The sequence below is a fragment of the Podarcis bocagei genome, assembly GCF_964188305.1.
Source record: "Podarcis bocagei genome assembly, chromosome: 1".
Taxonomy (NCBI): domain Eukaryota; kingdom Metazoa; phylum Chordata; class Lepidosauria; order Squamata; family Lacertidae; genus Podarcis; species Podarcis bocagei.
Window position 1 is genome coordinate 9682621 of NC_138125.1, and position 19510 is coordinate 9702130.

A 19510-nucleotide genomic window follows, 5' to 3' on the forward strand; every position below is an offset into this window, starting at 1 on the left:
TGGGTTGCGATTCAGCGCTTTTGCACATGCGCAAAGTGCTATTTAGCGCTTCTGTGCATGGGTGAGCACTGAAACCTGGAAGTAACCTGTTCCGGTACTTCCGGGTTTGGCGCAGCGTGCAACCCGAAAACATGGAACCTGAAGCGTCTGTAACCCGAGGTATGACTGTACATCATTTACCCCTGATGACGCTCCCAGGTCTGTGTTGCATTTCCACAGCTCCACGAGCCTCCCAGCACACCTTGCTCACAGCCCCATGGGCAAAGTGGCATTTCCTAGTGCCGTAGAAGCACACAGCACAGACCCGTGAAACTTTGCAACCCTAGGAAGACTTGTTGAATGCATACACTGCCACCCTTGAAACATCGTAGTGAAGGGGAACAGTTAGCCCTAATACTGTTTGTGAATTCCCCCCCAGCCAGGCCTCGCCTTAAGCATTTTAAAACTGCATTTGGCTCTCTCATAGAACTTCACAACCCCATAGAAGCCACAGAATGGACACATACCCCTCTATCTTTCAGCTTGGTGGCACAGAAGTTCCTCACATGGGTTTGAAGACTCGGCCCCATAGAGTCCTGTAGAATGGACCCACATACTTTTCCAAGCTGCCGGTGTCATTTGTAACACAATTGCATCTCCATAGAGCCTCACAGCACCAACATCATTGCACAGGGCATGCTACAAATGCTTTTTGCAACCTTTGGAAGTGACCTGTGTCACCAGAAGGCCCCATAGTACATTCTCTCCCCCCCCCATTATATACAGGTCATGGCACACAGTCCTCTTATAAATGGGATTGTCCAGCACATTCTTTAGAAAAAGCGTTGTAGAACAGGTTTCTCTGCCCATTTGTTTCGTTCCATCCCACTTCTCACAATCTCATAGTTCCAGAATTTAGCATTATTCCTACAGCTGTAGTGGTGGTCCTGGGAATCCATCTGGACCCACCAAAGATGGTTCTTCCATTCCTAGAAATCTATGGACTGGGTATTAATTCCACAGGGTCCCTGTTGGATAGAAAAGATACTTGCATTGGTGTTGGGGAGAGGAAAGAGAATAATGCAACCTTCCCTGTTTCTACTCAAAAGTAAGTCTTGTTGAATTCAGTGGGGCTTACTCTCAGGTAAGTGGGGTTAGGATTGCAGCCCAAACCAAAGATCATGTATACCTCTTATGTCTCACAGGTTCTGGATGCCTTTTAAATAGACAAAATCGTAACGTAGTAAATGAACTAAAAGCAACAACAGCCATCCTCTAAGCACCGTAGCATTCCTCCCCAAAAAGCCACTACTGTAAAACTATCAGTGACTCTCCCCATAGACTGTGAGAGTATTCAACTACACTAGAGATCCACTAACTCTACCAGTAATGCTATTAAGTTTGAGTTTTAGTAGATGGAACAGTGTTGGCTCTGGTACAGTCTTTTGCAGGCATGACCTGGCTTCGTTTTCTGTTTTTATTGCCACTTTTGAGACCAAGGAAAAAAATAAAGTTGGAAAGCTCACATTTACGTATTTCATAAGTTCTGGCTCTAAGAAGTCCCTAAACTTACAATACCGGTACTTGGTTAAAAAAGAAATCGAGTTAGAAAACCTAATGAGGCTGAGATTTCCACCCTCATAGCCATGTCAAATCTAAAAAAACAAATAAATTACGACATTTTTCTTTTTACTGGCTAGATGAACAGTTATTAGAATTTGGTCTTCCCTGATTCATCTCTAGTAACTTAGGTTTTAAATAATTTTTTGTATGTTCAAACTCAGACCTTTAACTAACCAACTAACTAACTAACTGCATATACTCTCTTCGGTGCCTGCTAAAACATTCATGTTTAGACAAGCCTACCCAGGTGTTTTAAAAGTTGAGGTAATTTTTAAAATCTGTTTTAATACAGTATTTTAACATTCGTATGATTTTAGGCGTGGTTGCAGTTTTTTCTTGATTTTACTGTTTTACCTTTTTGTAAACTTCTTTGAGGTCCCCCCCATCAAGCAGTGCATAAATTTTATGAAATTTATAAAATTAAAATATAATAAATATTAAATAAATAAATAAATATACTGCTTGACTGTAATAAAACTTCTGAGTGGATTGTCAGCGGTAGTCAAGAGTCTTTGTCTATGAATTAAATTACTTTTCCACTCCCATTTGCGTTGGGCTTGTGTGATTGCTTTTGCCCAGATGAAGAATTCACAGTGTTAACAATCTGGTTCTGTCATTTACAGACATTTTTGAACCAGACATCGTCTGGGGCTTCCTTTGGCTTCTCGGTATTTAATTTAATGAATGCTATCATGGGCAGTGGGATACTTGGATTGGCATATGCCATGGCTAAGACGGGAATCCTTGGATTTAGGTAAGTTTTGTGTGTGTCAATTATATTTCATATTATATTGTACTATATTTTCAAGTAGTGTGTAAGAGTTTTATATAGTTAAACCTCAGTTGTCAAACGTAATCCGTTCTGGAAGCCCTTTTGGCTTCCAAAATGTTCAACAACTGAGGCACGGCTTCCAATTGGCTGCAAGAGCTTCTTGCAGTCAAGTGGAAGCCGCATTGGACGTTTGGCTTCCGAAAAATGTTAGAAAACCGGAGCATTTACTTCTGGGTTTTCTACGTTCAGGAGCCGAAATGTTCCAAAACGGAGGTGTTCGGGAACTGAGGTTAGTAATGCTATAAATTAAGACTTATAGTTCTAGATTAATTAATATCAATGCTGTATTTTAATCTTTATAGCCAGAAATATACTATGTGATAATAAAAAAATTAAAGTAAGCTTCAAAAACACCATATAACATGGGGGAGGGGAATGCAATTGTGCTAAAATCTCAACTTTCCGCAGTGTGCCACCCTTGTCTGCTTGATCTATACATTTTAAGTTGCAGAATCCTGGGGTGGTAGGTTGGACAGTACCACTTCAAATGCCAGGTTGGGGCGACAGCAGTGCTTGGTGGGGTGCCTCAGGTAGGGTGGCACCAGGAGCAGACCACCACCATTTGACAAATAGTGCAGTTATCTTTTGTGATGTGTTAATAAATTTGCAAGCCATACCTCACTATTTCTGGCTCGGAAACCCGAACTGGGGTGTTTCACATTGAACTGGTCCACACATAACATGGTGTGGCAACCAAACTGTAGCTTGGCATCATGTGTGAACGCTGCCCAGTGAGTTCATTATGGTTTGCTCGCTGCCAACAAACCACAGCCCGAACCCATGGTTTGTTTTTAGCTTACAAACCATGGCTTGATTTTGATAGCTCAGCATTGTGTGTGAACCCAGCACCCTTCCTTAAACTTGCTGGCCATCCCACACCGGGTCTTAAGGTAAAGGTAAAGGGACCCCTGACCATTAGGTCCAGTCGTGACCGACTGGGGTTGCAGCGCTCATCTCGCTTTATTGGCCAAGGTAGCCGGCGTACAGCTTCTGGGTCATGTGGCCAGCATGACTAAGCCACTTCTGGCGAAGCAGAGCAGCGCACAGAAACACCGTTTACCTTCCCGCCGGAGTGGTACCTATTTATCTACTTGCACTTTGACGTGCTTTCAACCTGCTAGGTTGGCGGAGGAGGGACCGAGCAACTGGAGCTCACCCTGTTGCAGGGATTCGAACCGCCGACCTTCTGATCGGCAAGTCCTAGGCTCTGTGGTTTAACCCACAGCGGCACCCACATCTTACCAAGCTACAAAGGCATGAGGAAAGGGCAGCTGGAAAACAAGCCAAAGATTGGCGGGGCAAGTTGTGATTTGTTGCATCTTCAGCAATGTGTGGTTTAGCATTGGGTGCAAACCAGGAAATTGCCAGTGCCAGGTTTAAATAGCTTCGTCTTGTGATAGTGGTGGATCATCCAGCCAGAGTACGATTGCTGTATTCTCTTAGGAGAGGTGCTGTTGTCATTTGCCATGAACAAACAGGCAAATACCAAATTAAATGGGTGACCCGAAACATTCTTTAGAATGTTCTAAAGCATAGAGATGGTGAAATGGTTCAACAATTGGCCTTTCCCCCATATATAAAAAAGTCCAACTTTAATGACACAGAAAATTCAAAAGAAAAGCAGAACATGGAAAATATTGAGTAACCAACCGTGGCGTGAATTAGATTCTGCCGATGTGAACCATAAAATGAGGAAAGAACGATTTCCTCTTCTTGTTTCTGGGAAAACACAATGTATTATATATATATATATTAAGTATGGCCTTGATCATTTGTTTCTTCTGTCCTAGTGTGTTGCTGCTGATTGTTGCCATCCTTGCATCTTATTCTGTATTTCTCCTGCTTACTATGTGCATTCATACTGGTAAGTGAAGGCAGCACGCAGTGATTTAGTCAGAGAAGCCTTTAGAATGGACAAGTCAAAAATACATTCAGAATTTGCGAAGTGCATTTCAGGGGCTAACAATCGCTGTGGCTGGTGCCGTATGAGAAACCAGTGTTTTCATGGTGGTCGAAGTGTTCGGCTAGAACTTGGCAAACCAGGATTCAAATCCCTACTCAGTCATGAAGCTCACTGGGAGACTTTTAGATCAGTCACCATCTCTCAGCTTAACCTACCACACGAGGTTTTGTCAGGGGAAGTCCTGTGACTTGTTATTGCAGTGATTTATCTTGTTATTGCAACATAGAGCCCTTTCCACGTTGTCCTGCCTGATAGTGAAATCATACAATTGTGTTGCAAAAGGCTTTGGGGGATTTTTTTTTTTAATGCATAGCCCATTTGTGCAAACCGCTAGCCATGTCTGTTGGGCTTCTTTGCTGCTCTCCCCCTGCCCCCCATGAACTATAAGGGTGCTCTGGAAAGGGGAAGATCAGTAGTGCTGAGCAAGCTGCTTTTAAGCTTGCCTGCCCTTATTAAATGTCAGATTTAGAAACCCCTTTGTAAACCCAGGTTTTTCCAGTTTGAAAATTTCTCTTTAAAAGGTAATGCTGTACTCTTTAAAAAAATCAGTGTTTCTCGAATTTGGGTCCCCAGCTGTTGTTGGACTACAACTCCCATCACCCTCTAGCTAGCAGGAACAGTGGTCAGGGATGATGGGAGTTGTAGTCCAACAGCAGCTAGGGACCCAAGTTTATTTATTTATTTGTATTAAATTTGTAAACCACCCTGCACCCAAAGATCTCAGGGCAGTTCACAGCATTAAAATACAAAATACATAATAAAAACAAGAATGAAAAGGGGGGGTGTACCCATGACCTCCTCTCCCACAAACAAATTTAAAAAGACATAGAATATCAACCAGCTTCTGTCTTTTGGCGGGAGGCAATGGAAGCATGGCGGGTGGCGCTGTGGGTAAAACCTCAGTGCCTAGGACTTGCCGATTGTATGGTCGGCGGTTCGAATCCCCGTGGCGGGGTGAGCTCCTGTCGTTCGGTCCCAGCTCCTGCCCACCTAGCAGTTCGAAAGCACCTCCGGGTGCAAGTAGATAAATAGGGACCGCTTTATAGCGGGAAGGTAAACGGCGTTTCCGTGTGCTGCGCTGGTGCTGGCTCGCCAGCTGCAGCTTCGTCACGCTGGCCACGTGACCCGGAAGTTTCTTCGGACGGCGCCGACACGGCCTCTAGAGCGAGATGAGCACGCAACCCTAGAGTCGGACACGACTGGCCTGTACGGGCAGGGGTACCTTTACCTTAATGGAAGCATGGCACTCAAATCAAAAGTGTAACACTCAAAACGGAGCACATTCGGCTTCCGGAAAAAGTTCGCAAACTGGAACACTTACTTCTGGGCTTGTAGCGTTTGGGTTCCAAGTTGTTTGAGTTCCAAGGCGTTTGAGAAGAAAGGTACCACTCTATACTTGGGCCAGCGTCTCCTCTGTCACGCCTCTTTCATGTTTATTTCCTGACTCTTCCCTCTGCCTTTTTCTGATGAGGGGGGGTTCATGTTGTGAGAAAACTTTTCTTCTCTCTTTCCTTGTTCCTTTTGTTCGACATAGCTGTCTCTGGCCAATCTCTGGCCTTCTCTGCTTCTTCTCCGAGGCTGCTGCTCCTAGTCTTCCACTTCCTCTTGGCCTGCACTCTTAAATGTTGGACAGAGGTAGGGTCCGATTGTTACTTTTTTATTATTTTAAGGTTATTATTTAAGGGTATTATTCCATAAAACTGGCCAAGTCTTTTTTTTTTAATGTCAACAGTTACAATGCAATAAGCAAATGTTAAAATCATGACAAGAACAGCAAGCACAGACTTGTCTGGAAAAAATAATGAATATGATGGACCCAAAAAAGAGAGAGAAGACGCAAGATGGTTGATTAAATTCTGGCAGAATGAGCAGAGAATACTGTAGCGGAAGACCCTTGAGCAGAAAGTGAGCTTCTTTGGCGCCTAAATCTTTTCGGGAACTCATGGCAAAAAGGATTAGCTAGGACATTGAGCAGTAGTTGATCTCCACCTTTTTACACCCTCTGTGATTAATTTTTTTTTTGGGGGGGGGCAGTATCGAGATGTAAAATAAGATGGCAGCTTTCATTGAGTCTCTTCCGTTGGTACAGGAGTACCCAACCTTTGAGCTATGCAGGAGTCTTCATTGTGCCAAAGAGTTTTATGGAATGCAGAATCTCACACACTTTTGCACTAACAGGTTGTGCATGTCCCTCTTGTTTAAGAGAATGTTTGTTTCCATTGTACAGCAATTTTCTGTATCATGCCAACTGCATTTTCCCATTAATCTGCTCCCAAATATGTAATATGCTAGTTTCTGTGATGCAGAAAAATAATGAAATAAAAACCTAGATCGTTACAGTGGTAACTCGTGTTAAAGATGCTTCAGGTTGCGGACCGCGGGAAACCCGGAAGTACTGGAAAGGGTTATTTCTGGGTTCCGCCGCTCGTGCATGCGCAGAAGCGCCAAATCGTGTCACGCGCATGCGCAGACACGGCGCTGCGGGTTACGAATGGTGTGGGTTGTGGACGTGCCTCCATCACGGGTTACATCCGCAACCCGAGGTTCCACTGTATTTTGATTGATTGTATTCAGCAATTCTAATTTCTCTTTATAAACACAAAGGGCATAATTCAGTAATTCCAACAAAGTTCAGCATTAAGAGAGATAGGTATGTGCTTTATGTTCATAGTTAAATCAGTGAATCAGTTAAATCAGTTAAATCTAGCTTAATTTTGGCTAGATTTAATATTTGGCAATTAACTGTAATTTCACCAGTAATACAGCATCCACAAAATTAGCATTTTCGGGCACACTCCATGACTACCTTAATTAACCCCACAAAACTTTCCCCACCTGCATTTCTAAGTCCTTGTGCTTTTTTGATGGAAGAAGCACATATATTAGATTTATAACCATATGATTTGTACTTGATATGCATGCATAAAACATGCATATAATTTCCCAGTAAATATTAATGTGGAATTATTTGTTTCCTTCTAACAGCTGTTACTTCTTATGAAGATCTCGGTCTCTTCGCATTTGGCTCACCTGGAAAGGTAGTTTCCAAACTCCTTTATCTCCTTTTGGTTTTGTTATTGCTCATTTTTAAGAGAGAAAAGTCCATCATCACTTGGAGGGATGTAGCATGTAGGATATCTAGCTACGGCTGTTGCTCGCTTAGGTAAAAAGGTAAAGGTAAAAGACCCCTGGACAGTTAAGTCCTTTCAAAGGTGACTATGGAGTGCTGCGCTCATCTTGCTTTCAGGCCGAGGGAGCTGGCATTTGTCCACAGACAGCTTTCTGGGTCTTGTGGCCAGCATGACTAAACCGCTTCTGGCACAACAGAACACTGTGACGGAAACCAGCACACACGGAAACACCGTTTACCTTCCCGATGGAGCGGTACCTATTTATCCACTTGCACTGGTATGCTTTTGAACTGCTAGGTTGGCAGAAGCTGCGACAGAGCAATGGAAGCTCACCCCGTCGCAGGGATTTGAACTGCCGACCTTCTGATCAGCAAGCCCAAGAGGCTCAGTGGTTTAGACCACAGCGCCACCCGCTTGGGGACTGTTGTATGATATTTCATGAATCACATGAGGTTGTTCTTACATTTCTGCTTTTCCTAACATCATCTACTGTTTTTGTAGGTTCTTGTGGCCAGCACAATCGTTATACAGAATGTCGGAGGTAAGAAATGTTAAGTTACAATAATTATTAACACTGTTAATAATGTTAAGTTACAATAATTATTAACACTGAGCTGTCCTGAGAACAATTATACAGTGGTACCTTGGGTTACATATGCTTCAGGTTACATACACTTCAGGTTAAGAACTTTGCTTCAGGTTGAAAACAGAAATTGTGCTCCAGCGGTGCGGCGGTAGCAGGAGGCCCCATTAGCTAAAGTGGTGCTTCAGGTTAAGAGCAGTTTCAGGTTAAGTACAGACCTCCGGAACGAATTAAGTACTTAACCTGAGGTACCACTGTATAGTAATTTGATCTAGTTATGGTCAACTGCTTTGTCTCCTTGAATGTCTTGTATCGTCCCATCCTTCCAGTCATGGTCTAGTTATTCTACATATGAAAACTGGGCTTGAAATTGTTCCTATGTCCTTAAATTTGTGGACACCTTTGTTAGAGATCATAGATATAGTTATAGATATATTTACCTGCCTAGGAAAGGCTGCTGTAGCTTTGGGACCAAGCACCACATATGAGAGTTGCTGAGTGGCGTAATTATACTGTGACTGCATAAATTTGACTCACGCTGCCCAGTGACTGCTCTTTTTATAAACATACTTGAGAACTAGGTCGCTTGCTTTCATAATTCAATTTAGTGTCCTTTGTAGAACAAGCTATGTTTTAAAGTGTAATAGACTCTTGCTATTAACTCCAGGCAGGAGTATGAACAGTCTAATCCCAATGACCGAGTATTATTTATTCATACCGGTTTGGGGTGGCGTTACGTAGTGAGAAACAAATTTTTTAATTTCCTTTCCTATTTGACTGCACCTCTAAATAAATGTCATTAAACAAGTTGGGTCTAAGCAGTGAAGGGTCTGCCAGACCCAGGACCTGTTATAAGAGTGTGCTGGTCAAAGGAAATTTGAGTCTTATTTTCTTCTCCTTCCAACAGTTCATAACCTTGTATGTGTGTCACTTTTAATAAAAGTCCCCCGAGAAACCCTAGAGGCCTGAGCTATTGCACACTGAGTGTTATCAAACTACTTATTCTGTCCTCAACAATAACACTGGCTGTCAGAAAGCAAAGACGTATCTGCCAAGAACTCCCATTTCTGATTAATTCAAGAAGCAGCATTCGCACTTGGAAAATATTATTTCAAGCTTTTAAATACAGCTAGATGGAAATTTCCATGTTCCTTCAGCATTCGGTGCTTTTGTTTCACTTTCTTTCCATAGGAGTACACACATTTCTCTTGCAAAGTGTGGGTATTGCACCTCCCACCACCTCCGCAAAATTAACCTGTTCTAAAGTCACTGCAAAAGGATAATTCTCTTGCCACAACTATATTTGCATGGTTCCCATGTTACATGGACAGTATTGCTTTCCTTTGTACGTAGCTAATGACACATGTAGACAGTGCAAACATGCCAGTAAGGTACAACATAACTGCATTTTTGCTAAATAGGCCAACCAATCAGAACACTGCACAGCCAGGTGGAGAGGTGGCTTACGGACTGTGAAAAGGGCCGGTCAACCATCATTCTGCATAAGGAGCTAAGCAGTGGTGGTGGTGTTACAGGTTTCTAAAATTGTCAATGCTGTGATTAAATAGATTGGCAAGCAGGGCTATTTTGTGTCAGTACAGTGGTACCTTGGGTTAAGTACTTAATTTGTTCTGGAGGTCCGTTCTTAACCTGAAACTGTTCTTAACCTGAAGCACCACTTTAGCTAATGGGGCCTCCTGCTGCCGCCGCGCCACCGGAGCCCGATTTCTGTTCTCATCCTGAAGCAAAGTTCTTAACCTCAGGTAGTATTTCTTGGTTAGCGGAGTCTGTAACCTGAAGCGTATGTAACCTGAAGCGTATGTAACCCAAGGTACCACTGTATTCACTAGTACAGAGTACTGGCACCTGTTTTTGTGCATCCATTTGTGCTGGTACCCATGGCAGTCATATCAAAATATGAGTATCATCACCTAATTTTTTTTTAACACCCCCCCAAAGCACTTATCAGCAGCAGGTTCAGAACAATTAAGTTCTATTTCACATGATGCATAACTAGTTTGTAGAACTCACTGCCGCAAGATCTGGTGATGACTTCTGGATAAGGTGGCTGAATTAAACAAAACATACAACATCGATCTGTCAATGGTTATTGGCTTTTTAATAACATGCTGGGGGCAGAAAATGGGAGAGGGTTGCTGCATTTGTAGCTGGCTTAAGGGAGTTCCTAGAGACATCAGCCTGGCTGTTGTTAGAAGCAGGATGCTGAATTGGGTGAGCTTCCTGACTTGCATCCAGCTGTGCATGTGGTGTTTCACTTGTGGAATGGGATATTCCCCCCTTTTCCTCCCGCTGCATGCCCCCAAAATCTGCCCTGGAAGGTCTCCCAGGCCTCTGAAGCAGATTTTGAGGGTGTTTGGGGCAGTCCGGGGAAGAAAAGGAAGTCGCTTCAGTGAAACGGCAACATCTGACCAGATTTTGTCTTGTGTAGCAGTTAACTTGGTTTTACATTTTTCTTTCACTTTTGACTGTAAACACTTGCAATATTTTTTTTTAAAAAAGAGGCTGGAAGGAAAAAGAGCAATTTCAGATTTGATATAATCCCCTACTGGACATTTGCACGAAGGAAGTGTAATGGGTACACCTGTGAACCTTTTTGGTGAGGGCAACCTTTCAGAAGCCGGCTCTGAGAACCTGGATGTTCCCTAGAAACTAGAAATGCCTTGCGCGAGAGCCCTTGCCAGACCACTCTCGATCTTTTCAAAGCCAGGAAAAATCCCGCAGGCAGAAGTGCTGGGTCCCTTCCCACTTTCCTCTTGTTTTCTCTTACTGGTTATTTACTGCCGCTTCCTCGTCAAAAGTTTGGAGATTGTTAAAAGATAGAACGATGAGAAGAGCTAAGCAGATGGCAAACAGCTAGAACCAAAATGGGGGCTGAGAAGTTGGGAGCTGCTTTCCTGTGGCAGCCCATGAGCCGTACGCTGCAATGTCCTGCATATACAAATATAAATCCGTATTTGAGTTACTACAGATCAGGGATTCTGAAATCCTAATGTGGAGAAATGGTTGTTCCTGTTGTTAAACAATTGGAAGGCAGAAACCACCCAGCGATGTTCCAGTGGATCCTAGTTTACCTTCTGCTCAGAAGCAACTGTAGCAGTCACTACAGAAGGGATTTAGCAGAGTCACTGTTGTTGTTTAGTCGTTTAGTCGTGTCTGACTCTTCGTGACCCCATGGACTAGAGCACGCAACATCAAAAAAACTAAGATCATGGCCACTAGTCCCATCACCTCCTGGCAAATAGAAGGGGAAGAAATGGAGGTAGTGAGAGATTTTACTTTCTTGGGCTCCATGATCACTGCAGATGGTGACAGCAGTCACAAAATTAAAAGACGCCTGCTTCTTGGGAGAAAAGCAATGACAAACCTAGACAGCATCTTAAAAAGTAGAGACATCACCTTGCCAACAAAGGTCCGTATAGTTAAAGCTATGGTTTTCCCAGTAGTGATGTATGGAAGTGAAAGCTGGACCATAAAGAAGGCTGATCACCGAAGAATTGTTGCTTTTGAATTATGGTGCTGGAGGAGACTCTTGAGAGTCCCATGGACTGCAAGAAGATCAAACGCATCCATTCTGAAGGAAATCAGCCCTGAGTGCTCACTGGAAGGACAGATCGTGAAGCTGAGGCTCCAATACTTTGCCCACCTCATGAGAAGAGAAGACTCCCTTGGAAAAGACCCTGATGTTGGGAAAGATGGAGGGCACAAGGAGAAGGAGACAACAGAGGACAACAAGCACTTAATATTGTTCCATATTTACCAGGCTGTTTAAAAGGAAGCATGAGTGTGCAAGGTTACCTGTAGAACCTTTGGTCTCCAGGCCTTAGACATGATTAAGGATCTGCCGTCCAGCTTTTCAAGATTCCTTCCACGTAGGAAGAAACCAAAGGTGGCTTGGATTAGGAGCTGCATGTGTTTATTTCTCTGAGAGCAGGATAAGAAAAAGTCCCAGGTACACTTGAGAACATTTCGTTCCCTTGGTGCTGTTGTCACTCCATCTGGTGGTCATTTGAAGTAGAGCTGCATCTGGAACATTTCTCAGGAAAGAGCTGGAGCCAAGCTCTTGTGATTTTCTCTCTCGGAGGAAGGCAACAAAAAATAACAAACAAGCAAAAATTAGAGAGCAGTGTGAATCCTGACCTTGGGGGAGAGGGGATTATCTTAAAACCTATTGTACTAGGTTCACGCTTAATTTTATTTACAAGTCTGTAATTAGTCTAATCTGTATTTCCTCTGCAGCAATCTAGAGAGCAGCTTTTCTGCTTTGCAGAACCTTTTCTTTTTATGGTTTTAGCCTTTTAACTCTGAATTCTTTGGGCAGCCGGGGTTTACGTAGCTGTTTGGTGAAGGGGAGTCATTTTATTTCACTTCTGAATCCCTTTCAATGGGGCATTCTGAAGCAGTTTATGATATAAAAACATATATAAAGTAGGTACGTATCTAAAAACAGCCAAAGCAATTGCATATATGAAAACAAAAACAAAACAAACCCCCAATGAGAATACGTACAGTGGATGCTCGGGTTGCAAACGTGATCCGTGCGAGATGCACGCTTGCAACCCGCAGCGTTCACAACCCACGTTTGTGCACACATGGATTGCGATTTGCTGCTTCTGCGCATGCGCAAAGTGCAATTTAGCGCTTCTCCGCATGTGTAACCTGTTCCGGTACTTCCGGGTTTCGGCAGTCTGCAACCCGAAAAAATGCAACCTGAAGTGGCTGTAACCCGAGGTATGACTGTATTTAAAAAGTTGTTTAGAAAGGACCTGGACAGCTTATGCAAATTTGTGCTGGCATCTAGTTCAAAATCATGTTTCTGCCATTTCACTTTTTTTTACCCACCCCTCCTGAAACATCTGCCCTAGTGTATGGGTCTGTCTCGGGGAAAGTGGCCAAGTTACATTGACTTGGAAGCAGTCAGTCTGCTGTGGAGGATTTGTAGAACAGTTGGCATATTGCAGCAACATGACTCCAGAGTAAACGTTGCCTCAACAAGCTTTTATCCTGCATAAGTGTCTCAGATCGGTGGCATGGGAAGGAAGGAGCCTCCCTGCTACAGATAGGGGACTTCTGTCAGATTTGGCCCTGAAAGGGCAATGGAGAGGACAGGAGCCAAGTCCTTTTGATGCCTTCACTCAGATCCTTAAAGGTCTTTGACTAAACCAGGTCAGATTTCTGATTGTGTGCAGGGAGCTGTGCTATTGCATACTCCCTCACCTCCTTTTCTTTTGTAAAAAGGAGTGTAGGACAGATTTGTGAATATCCACTTGCCAGGTTGCCTGTTGTGAGATTTGCCATAATGGCAAGTAGGGAAGCTTTTGTAAATTGGGTACATTTCCTTCCTGCCTGTCCCCTTCCCATTAATGTAATGTAAATTACCATCTGAGGACAAGTAGATTAGCAAATTTTATGCAGGACTGCTACAGGATCAAGTGGGGGAACGGCACAAAAAATGTTGTGTGTACCTATAAGATTTTTTTACCTTTATAAACTTCGATTATCTGCAAAGGATGACATGGGGCAATCCCTGCACAGATCACAGACTCCTGGATGCCATGGAGAAAAGATTTATTTTTGTATTCGTGTGTGCGCAGTGTGCTTCAAAAAGTGCTAATCCAAGGAATTAGAAAGGCAAATACAGGGAAGGAAGCCAGAAATATATAGCTTCTTCTCTCACCACAGTACATACTTTCCAAACATGTTTGGAATAAGCAGACACCTAAAGTGGGAGCAAATTTCCTGCCAAGCGGCATCCATTTCTTGGTAAAGATCTGCCTAAATTAATCTTTTAAGTGACTTCTGTATTTGCTGCAAGTGTAGATTGTTTACAGAGGGATTTGGACTAATTTGAGTGCTCACCCCTTCAGCAGCTTATGTTTGGCCTGAAAGCTAATTACCCTTATTGTTTTAAATTGACGATTTCCAGCTCCGCTTTAATTAAAGGCAGGCTTGCGATCTCCAGTCCTAGTTGAACAATTCAGGCCCATTAAGGTCAATTATGTTTTATTTTTATAATTAATGCAATAGTCCAGGATTTTTATTTTAAAAAAAATTAAGGACAGGAAGGCCTTTCCAAAAGAGAAACAATGAATGTGCCTGCGGGTTGTGTCATTCCATCCATATATATTGACTAGCAGGAATGCATAGAGGAAATAATGCGAGAAGGAATGGGCTTAATAAAAAGCAGCACTTCTGAGCTCGTAATCTAACTGGGCTTGGATCAGCCACTTTTATAATTAATTCATAGTGTTTTCCCACTGCAAATTGGTGCCCTGTGGTGTTAAAATCATCTCTTCTTTTGCCCATGTCAAGAGTACCTGCATCCTTGTATTGGGCTCCCTTAAATTTCCCTATCGTTCCCAGTAAGATTTCCAGCTTTTCATAACCATATGCACTGTCCATACTTTTATGAGGTTTTTTTTCTACACTTTTGGAAATTGTCTGAGCAAATTCCAACTAGTTCAGTTTCACAAGTGTGTGTTTGCGGAGCTGGGGGAGACTGGGCTGCAAAAAATAACAGCAAGAAGTATACTTTCCAAAAATGCCATGGAATCTGAACTAAGAAAGAACTTTATCTACAGGTTAAGGATGGCACCTTATAAATCAGTAAAGATAGTGCAACGGTACCTTGGTTCTCAAACTTAATCCGTTCCGGAAGTCCATTCCGAAACCAAAGCATTCCAAAACCAAGGCGCGCTTTCCCATAGAAATTAGTGCAACATGGATTAATCCGTTCCAGACTTTTAAAAACAACCCCTAAAACAGCAATTTAACATGAATTTTACTATCCAACGAGACCATTGATCCATAAAATGAGAGCAATAAACAATGTGCTGCAGTCGCACAACCAGTCAGTCAGTAGCTGAACTGGGTTCCACACAGTTACAAAAACAAAAACGCAAAATAAATAGCAAAAACAGACAGACTTAACACTTAAAATGGAAATGTGGTGCTCAAATTGGATGCGTAACACTCAAAGCATGTTCGGCTTCCGGAAAAAGTTCACAAACCGGAACACTTACTTCCGGGTTTGCAGTGTTTGGGTTCCAAGTTGTTTCAGTACCAAGGTGTTTGAGAACCAAGGTACCACTGTATAAAGCTAAGATGTGGAACTTTGTTCCTGGAGAAGTGTGCCTGGCACCTTCAGTTTACAACTTTTGGCAAATGCTGAAGTCACATTTTTACCCTGGCTTTTGACACTTGAGATAGGTGTATGTCCCCCACTTTTTAAGTTGTTCGGTGCAATTGTTAAAGTAATTAGTTACCAAGGATGAAAGTGGTAGCGAAAAGGCATCTAGGTGGCCTAATCATTTTGACCTGCTGATGGATCCGGTCCAATCGCCTTCTAAATCCGGCCCGTGGACGGTCCGGGAATCAGCATGTTTTTACATGAGTAGAATGTGTCCTTTTATTTAAAATGCATCTCTGGGTTATTTGTGGCGCCTGCCTGGTGTTTTTACATGAGTAGAATGTGTCCTTTTATTTAAAATGCATCTCTGGGTTATTCGTGGGGCATAGGAATTCGTTCATTTCCCCCCAAAAATATAGTCCGGCCCCCCACAAGGTCTAAGGGACGGTGGACCGGCCCCCTGCTGAAAAAGTTCGCTGACCCCTGCTCTAGATACACAGTGAGATCTACACATGCTTCTTTGCTCCTGTGACCACCTGTCCCACAATCTGAGGCCAGGTAAACTTCAAACAAACCCAGGATCTGCAACAGTTCCCAGAGAGGCTTGGCCCACCTGTGAGGTTGGTGGGGACGGGATGTTAAACACAGCACCTGGCCAGGAGCTGTTGCGAATGATCCACCCAGTTGCAATATTATTGCAAAGCTGCTGTTATTGTTAACTGAATTTATATCCCACTGTTCCTCCTGAAGGAGCCCAGCAAGCCTCAGTTGCCTGTCCTGTACTTCAGGCTAGTGGATCACACGATTGGTAGATGCCTCTGCCTGTGTGATTTGTGGACTAGGACAAGCAAGTATCAGCCTCGCTTCCCCATCTGCAAAAAGAATTGTTATAACAGACTTGTGATAAGGGTAACCACAGTGAGGGCAAGGCTCTTTGAAAATGAAAAATGCTGAGTGAGTGATGATCAGTAGGGAAAATAGATTTCAGAAGTCGCCGAATTCACCATTTTTATAAAATGCTCTGTTAGCCTGTTCCATAAAGCCCCGTAAGGAAGACATGCATCCTTCTTAATAACAGTGTCATGAACTGAACTGGTTGGGTAAGAACATCTAGCCAGAGGGGATGAGGTTCATTCTTTCCAACCACCGGATATTTCTAAGGGTGTCTTGCCAGCCCTTCAGCAAGGGAAGGCTGATCCCATGAACTCTCTGACAACTCCCTAAGCTCACAAACACACATCCTCCTTTTGTCACCAAACCAATGGTTTGGCTCTGGTCTCTTGTCTGTGGACGGAGTGGTTAGGAAAAGTTGGAGCCTCTGGTTGCAAAACTTTAAAAACAAAACCCACCTTGTATGTGTGGAGTGGCACATTTTCTGTGATTTCTGAGATACTTGGAGATATTACTATCTTTCTTTAGTGCTTTATTTCTTGCAAATCCTTGTTAATGATTTGGGGATTTGTTTGGGAAGCGATGTCTAAGTTGAATTTCTCTGCTCTTCGTTTCTTCTTCAGATACATGCCTTTAGAATCGTTACAGATATCTCTCAGGGCAAATCCTGACTGTTTCATACATTACTCAGGGCAAACACTGACTAAAGCGGCCTTCTCCATTCATGTTTTGGACTGAAATTCAATCCAGTCACTGGACTAAGGATACATTCAACAGGGAACTGTGGGGAATTCTGACTCCCTATGATGCACATGCTTTTTCACATTCACACTTAAAAACACACAAAAAAACCCCCATTCACTTTTTATTTGTCCTGCAGTTTAGCAGAGCAACAGCAGCAAGAAGCTGCCACGTGGTCTCCTTAACACTCATTTTGGTAATTTGTTGTTGTTGGCATCTTCTGTCTCAAGAGACTATGGAAGAGTACACCTTTGGGGGTGAAGTCAGACGGGTGGAAGGTTGCAGCGCCTGCTGTGGCTGTAGAGACCGATACAGAAGAGACATGTTTTGTTGCAGATGGGGCAGATGAAGGTGTTGGGTTGTGGTGCTGCAGATTTCTTCTCTGCGCCCCCCAGTGGTCATTCCTTCTAGGAAACAGAATCCAGAGTAATTCATTCTGTCAGTGCAAGGATTCATCCTGGTGGAATGGAACTCTGCGTGCACCCTGAATCTGTTCTGGGGGTTTTCCCACACCTCCAGAGCATATTTGGGGAGTGTGCAGGGTACGTGCATTAGGAGGAGATTCCATTGCGCAAATGTGAATCCTTGTGCTGGCAAAATGAGTTAGGCGGATGCGGCCCAAAGTTTTTTTAAATTTCCAGTTGCGTTTCTTCCATTTCAGTTCTAATTTGTCATTGTTACGGCAGGTAGCAAGCAGCCATAGCTTAATGCAGGCATAGGCAAACTCGGCTCTCCAGATGTTTTGGGACTACAACTCCCATCATCCCTGACCACTCGTCCTGTTAGCTAGGGATGATGGGAGTTGTAGTCCCAAAACAACTGGAGGGCCGAGTTTGCGTATGCCTGGCTTAGTGCCTTTCTACACAGTCTGGCAGTGGCTGAACAATGTGACCCATGAACTAGCTCCCACTAAGAGCCTCTCCAGTAACGGCAAATGAATATCATTTGTGTGGTTACTTATTGCGGTAGCACAACCTCACAGACCTTTCCTCTTCCTTTCTGGCCAGTGTCATGTGATCGTTTTTCCGGGTTGCTCCCAGTCTCAGCTAGGATTCCACGTACATGGCAGGGTCCGGCCACCTGCAATACAGAGTGTGGGGTGGAAAGAGACCATTGGGTACCCGCAGCTTTCTCTGTTAGTCTTTCTGGGTGGTTGCAGTAGTGCACTGATGGGTCCAAAGAGTGCCTCGGTGCTTCTGGGACTTGGACAAGGCGTCTAAAACTGCAACACTTTGGAATGACTGGAGAGGGTGAAGGTTGCACTTAGTGGCTTTGTCTTCCGGTCAAGTGTCTCCAATTTCAAAAGTGCGAAAACAATTTGCCTATGATAAGCTGATCACCACATGAGTGAGTCACCGGAGGACTGTCTGCATCTCCGCTGGGATAATGTGTGTTATTTCATGGGAGTTGCGCAGGAAGCCCAACCCCATGAACAGCAAACATTTCAGTATTTAGTTTTAGTATTTACTATTCAAAATAGCAAATGGGAAGGCAGGCCTTCTGGCCTTGAACCACACTGGGGAACAAGAAGTTACGAGAAGTCTATAGGGTACCATGTTGGGCACAGTGATTGGTTGACTCCTGCCCACTTGAGGAACAGTGAATTTATTCAAAATTGCTAGGAGCAAAGCGCAACGGGCCTAGCATTTGAATGCACCAATTGCAGACTCTGGGAGGGAGGAAAGGAACAGGGTGTTGGGCTTTCTGTGGCTTTAGGGCCTTTAAACAGTGGTGCCTCGCAAGACGAAATTAATCCGTTCCGCGAGTCTCTTCGTCTTGCGGTTTTTTCGTCTTGCGAAGCACGGCTATTAGTGGCTATTAATGGCTTAGCGGCTATTAGCGGCTTAGCGGCTATTAACGGCTTAGCGGCTTTAAGAAAAAGGAAACAAACTCGCAAGAACTCACAAGACATTTCGTCTTGCGAAGCAAGCCCATAGGGAAATTCGTCTTGCGGAACGACTCAAAAAACGGAAAACTCTTTTGTCTTGCGTGTTTTTCGTCTTGCGAGGCATTCGTCTTGCGGGGCACCACTGTACTTCCACCAATAATGGGCTATTGGATGTATGTATGCCGCATGTGGCACTGTGGGTTAAACCACAGAGCCTAGGACTTGCCGATCAGAAGGTCAGCGGTTCGAATCCCCGCGAGGGGGTGAGCTCCTGTTGCTCAGTCCCAGCTCCTGCCAACCTAGCAGTTCGAAAGCACGTCAAAGTGCAAGTAGATAAATAGGTACCGCTCCAGCAGGAAGGTAAACAGCGTTTCCATATGCTGCTCTGGTTCGCCAGAAGCGGCTTAGTCATGCTGGCCCCATGACCCGGAAGCTGTACTCCGGTTCCCGGAGCGAGATGAGCGCCGCAACCCCAGAGTCGGCCACGACTGGACCTAATGGACAGGGGTCCCTTTACCTTTACCTTTATGCCGCATGTGAAGGCTGCTTAAAATTTCCCAAGTTCCTCTTGCAAGCATTAATTCACTTTCCCAGCTTGCACCACAAGGATACAGACCAGAAACTGATTCCCCTAACAGCCCTGCAACGTGGGAGAGTAGTCACGTGAGTCTGGCATCTGATAGGGAAATATGGGACACTTTTTTGTTTGCAGATCCACCAAGAAATGTCAGG

The 19510-nt window shown here is 43.8% G+C and overlaps 1 protein-coding gene across 2 annotated transcripts in view; it reads left to right on the forward strand.

Moving 5' to 3' along the window:
* Nucleotides 1-19510, forward strand: part of SLC38A6 (solute carrier family 38 member 6) — a 52730-nt gene that overhangs the window by 1160 nt on the left and 32060 nt on the right. For both annotated transcript variants that reach the window (XM_081193307.1, XM_081193306.1), the window contains exons 2-5: nt 2226-2356; nt 4225-4298; nt 7383-7435; nt 8030-8069. In XM_081193307.1, coding sequence (XP_081049433.1) covers nt 2226-2356; nt 4225-4298; nt 7383-7435; nt 8030-8069 — 298 coding nt within the window. The remainder of the gene's footprint in view (nt 1-2225; nt 2357-4224; nt 4299-7382; nt 7436-8029; nt 8070-19510) is intronic.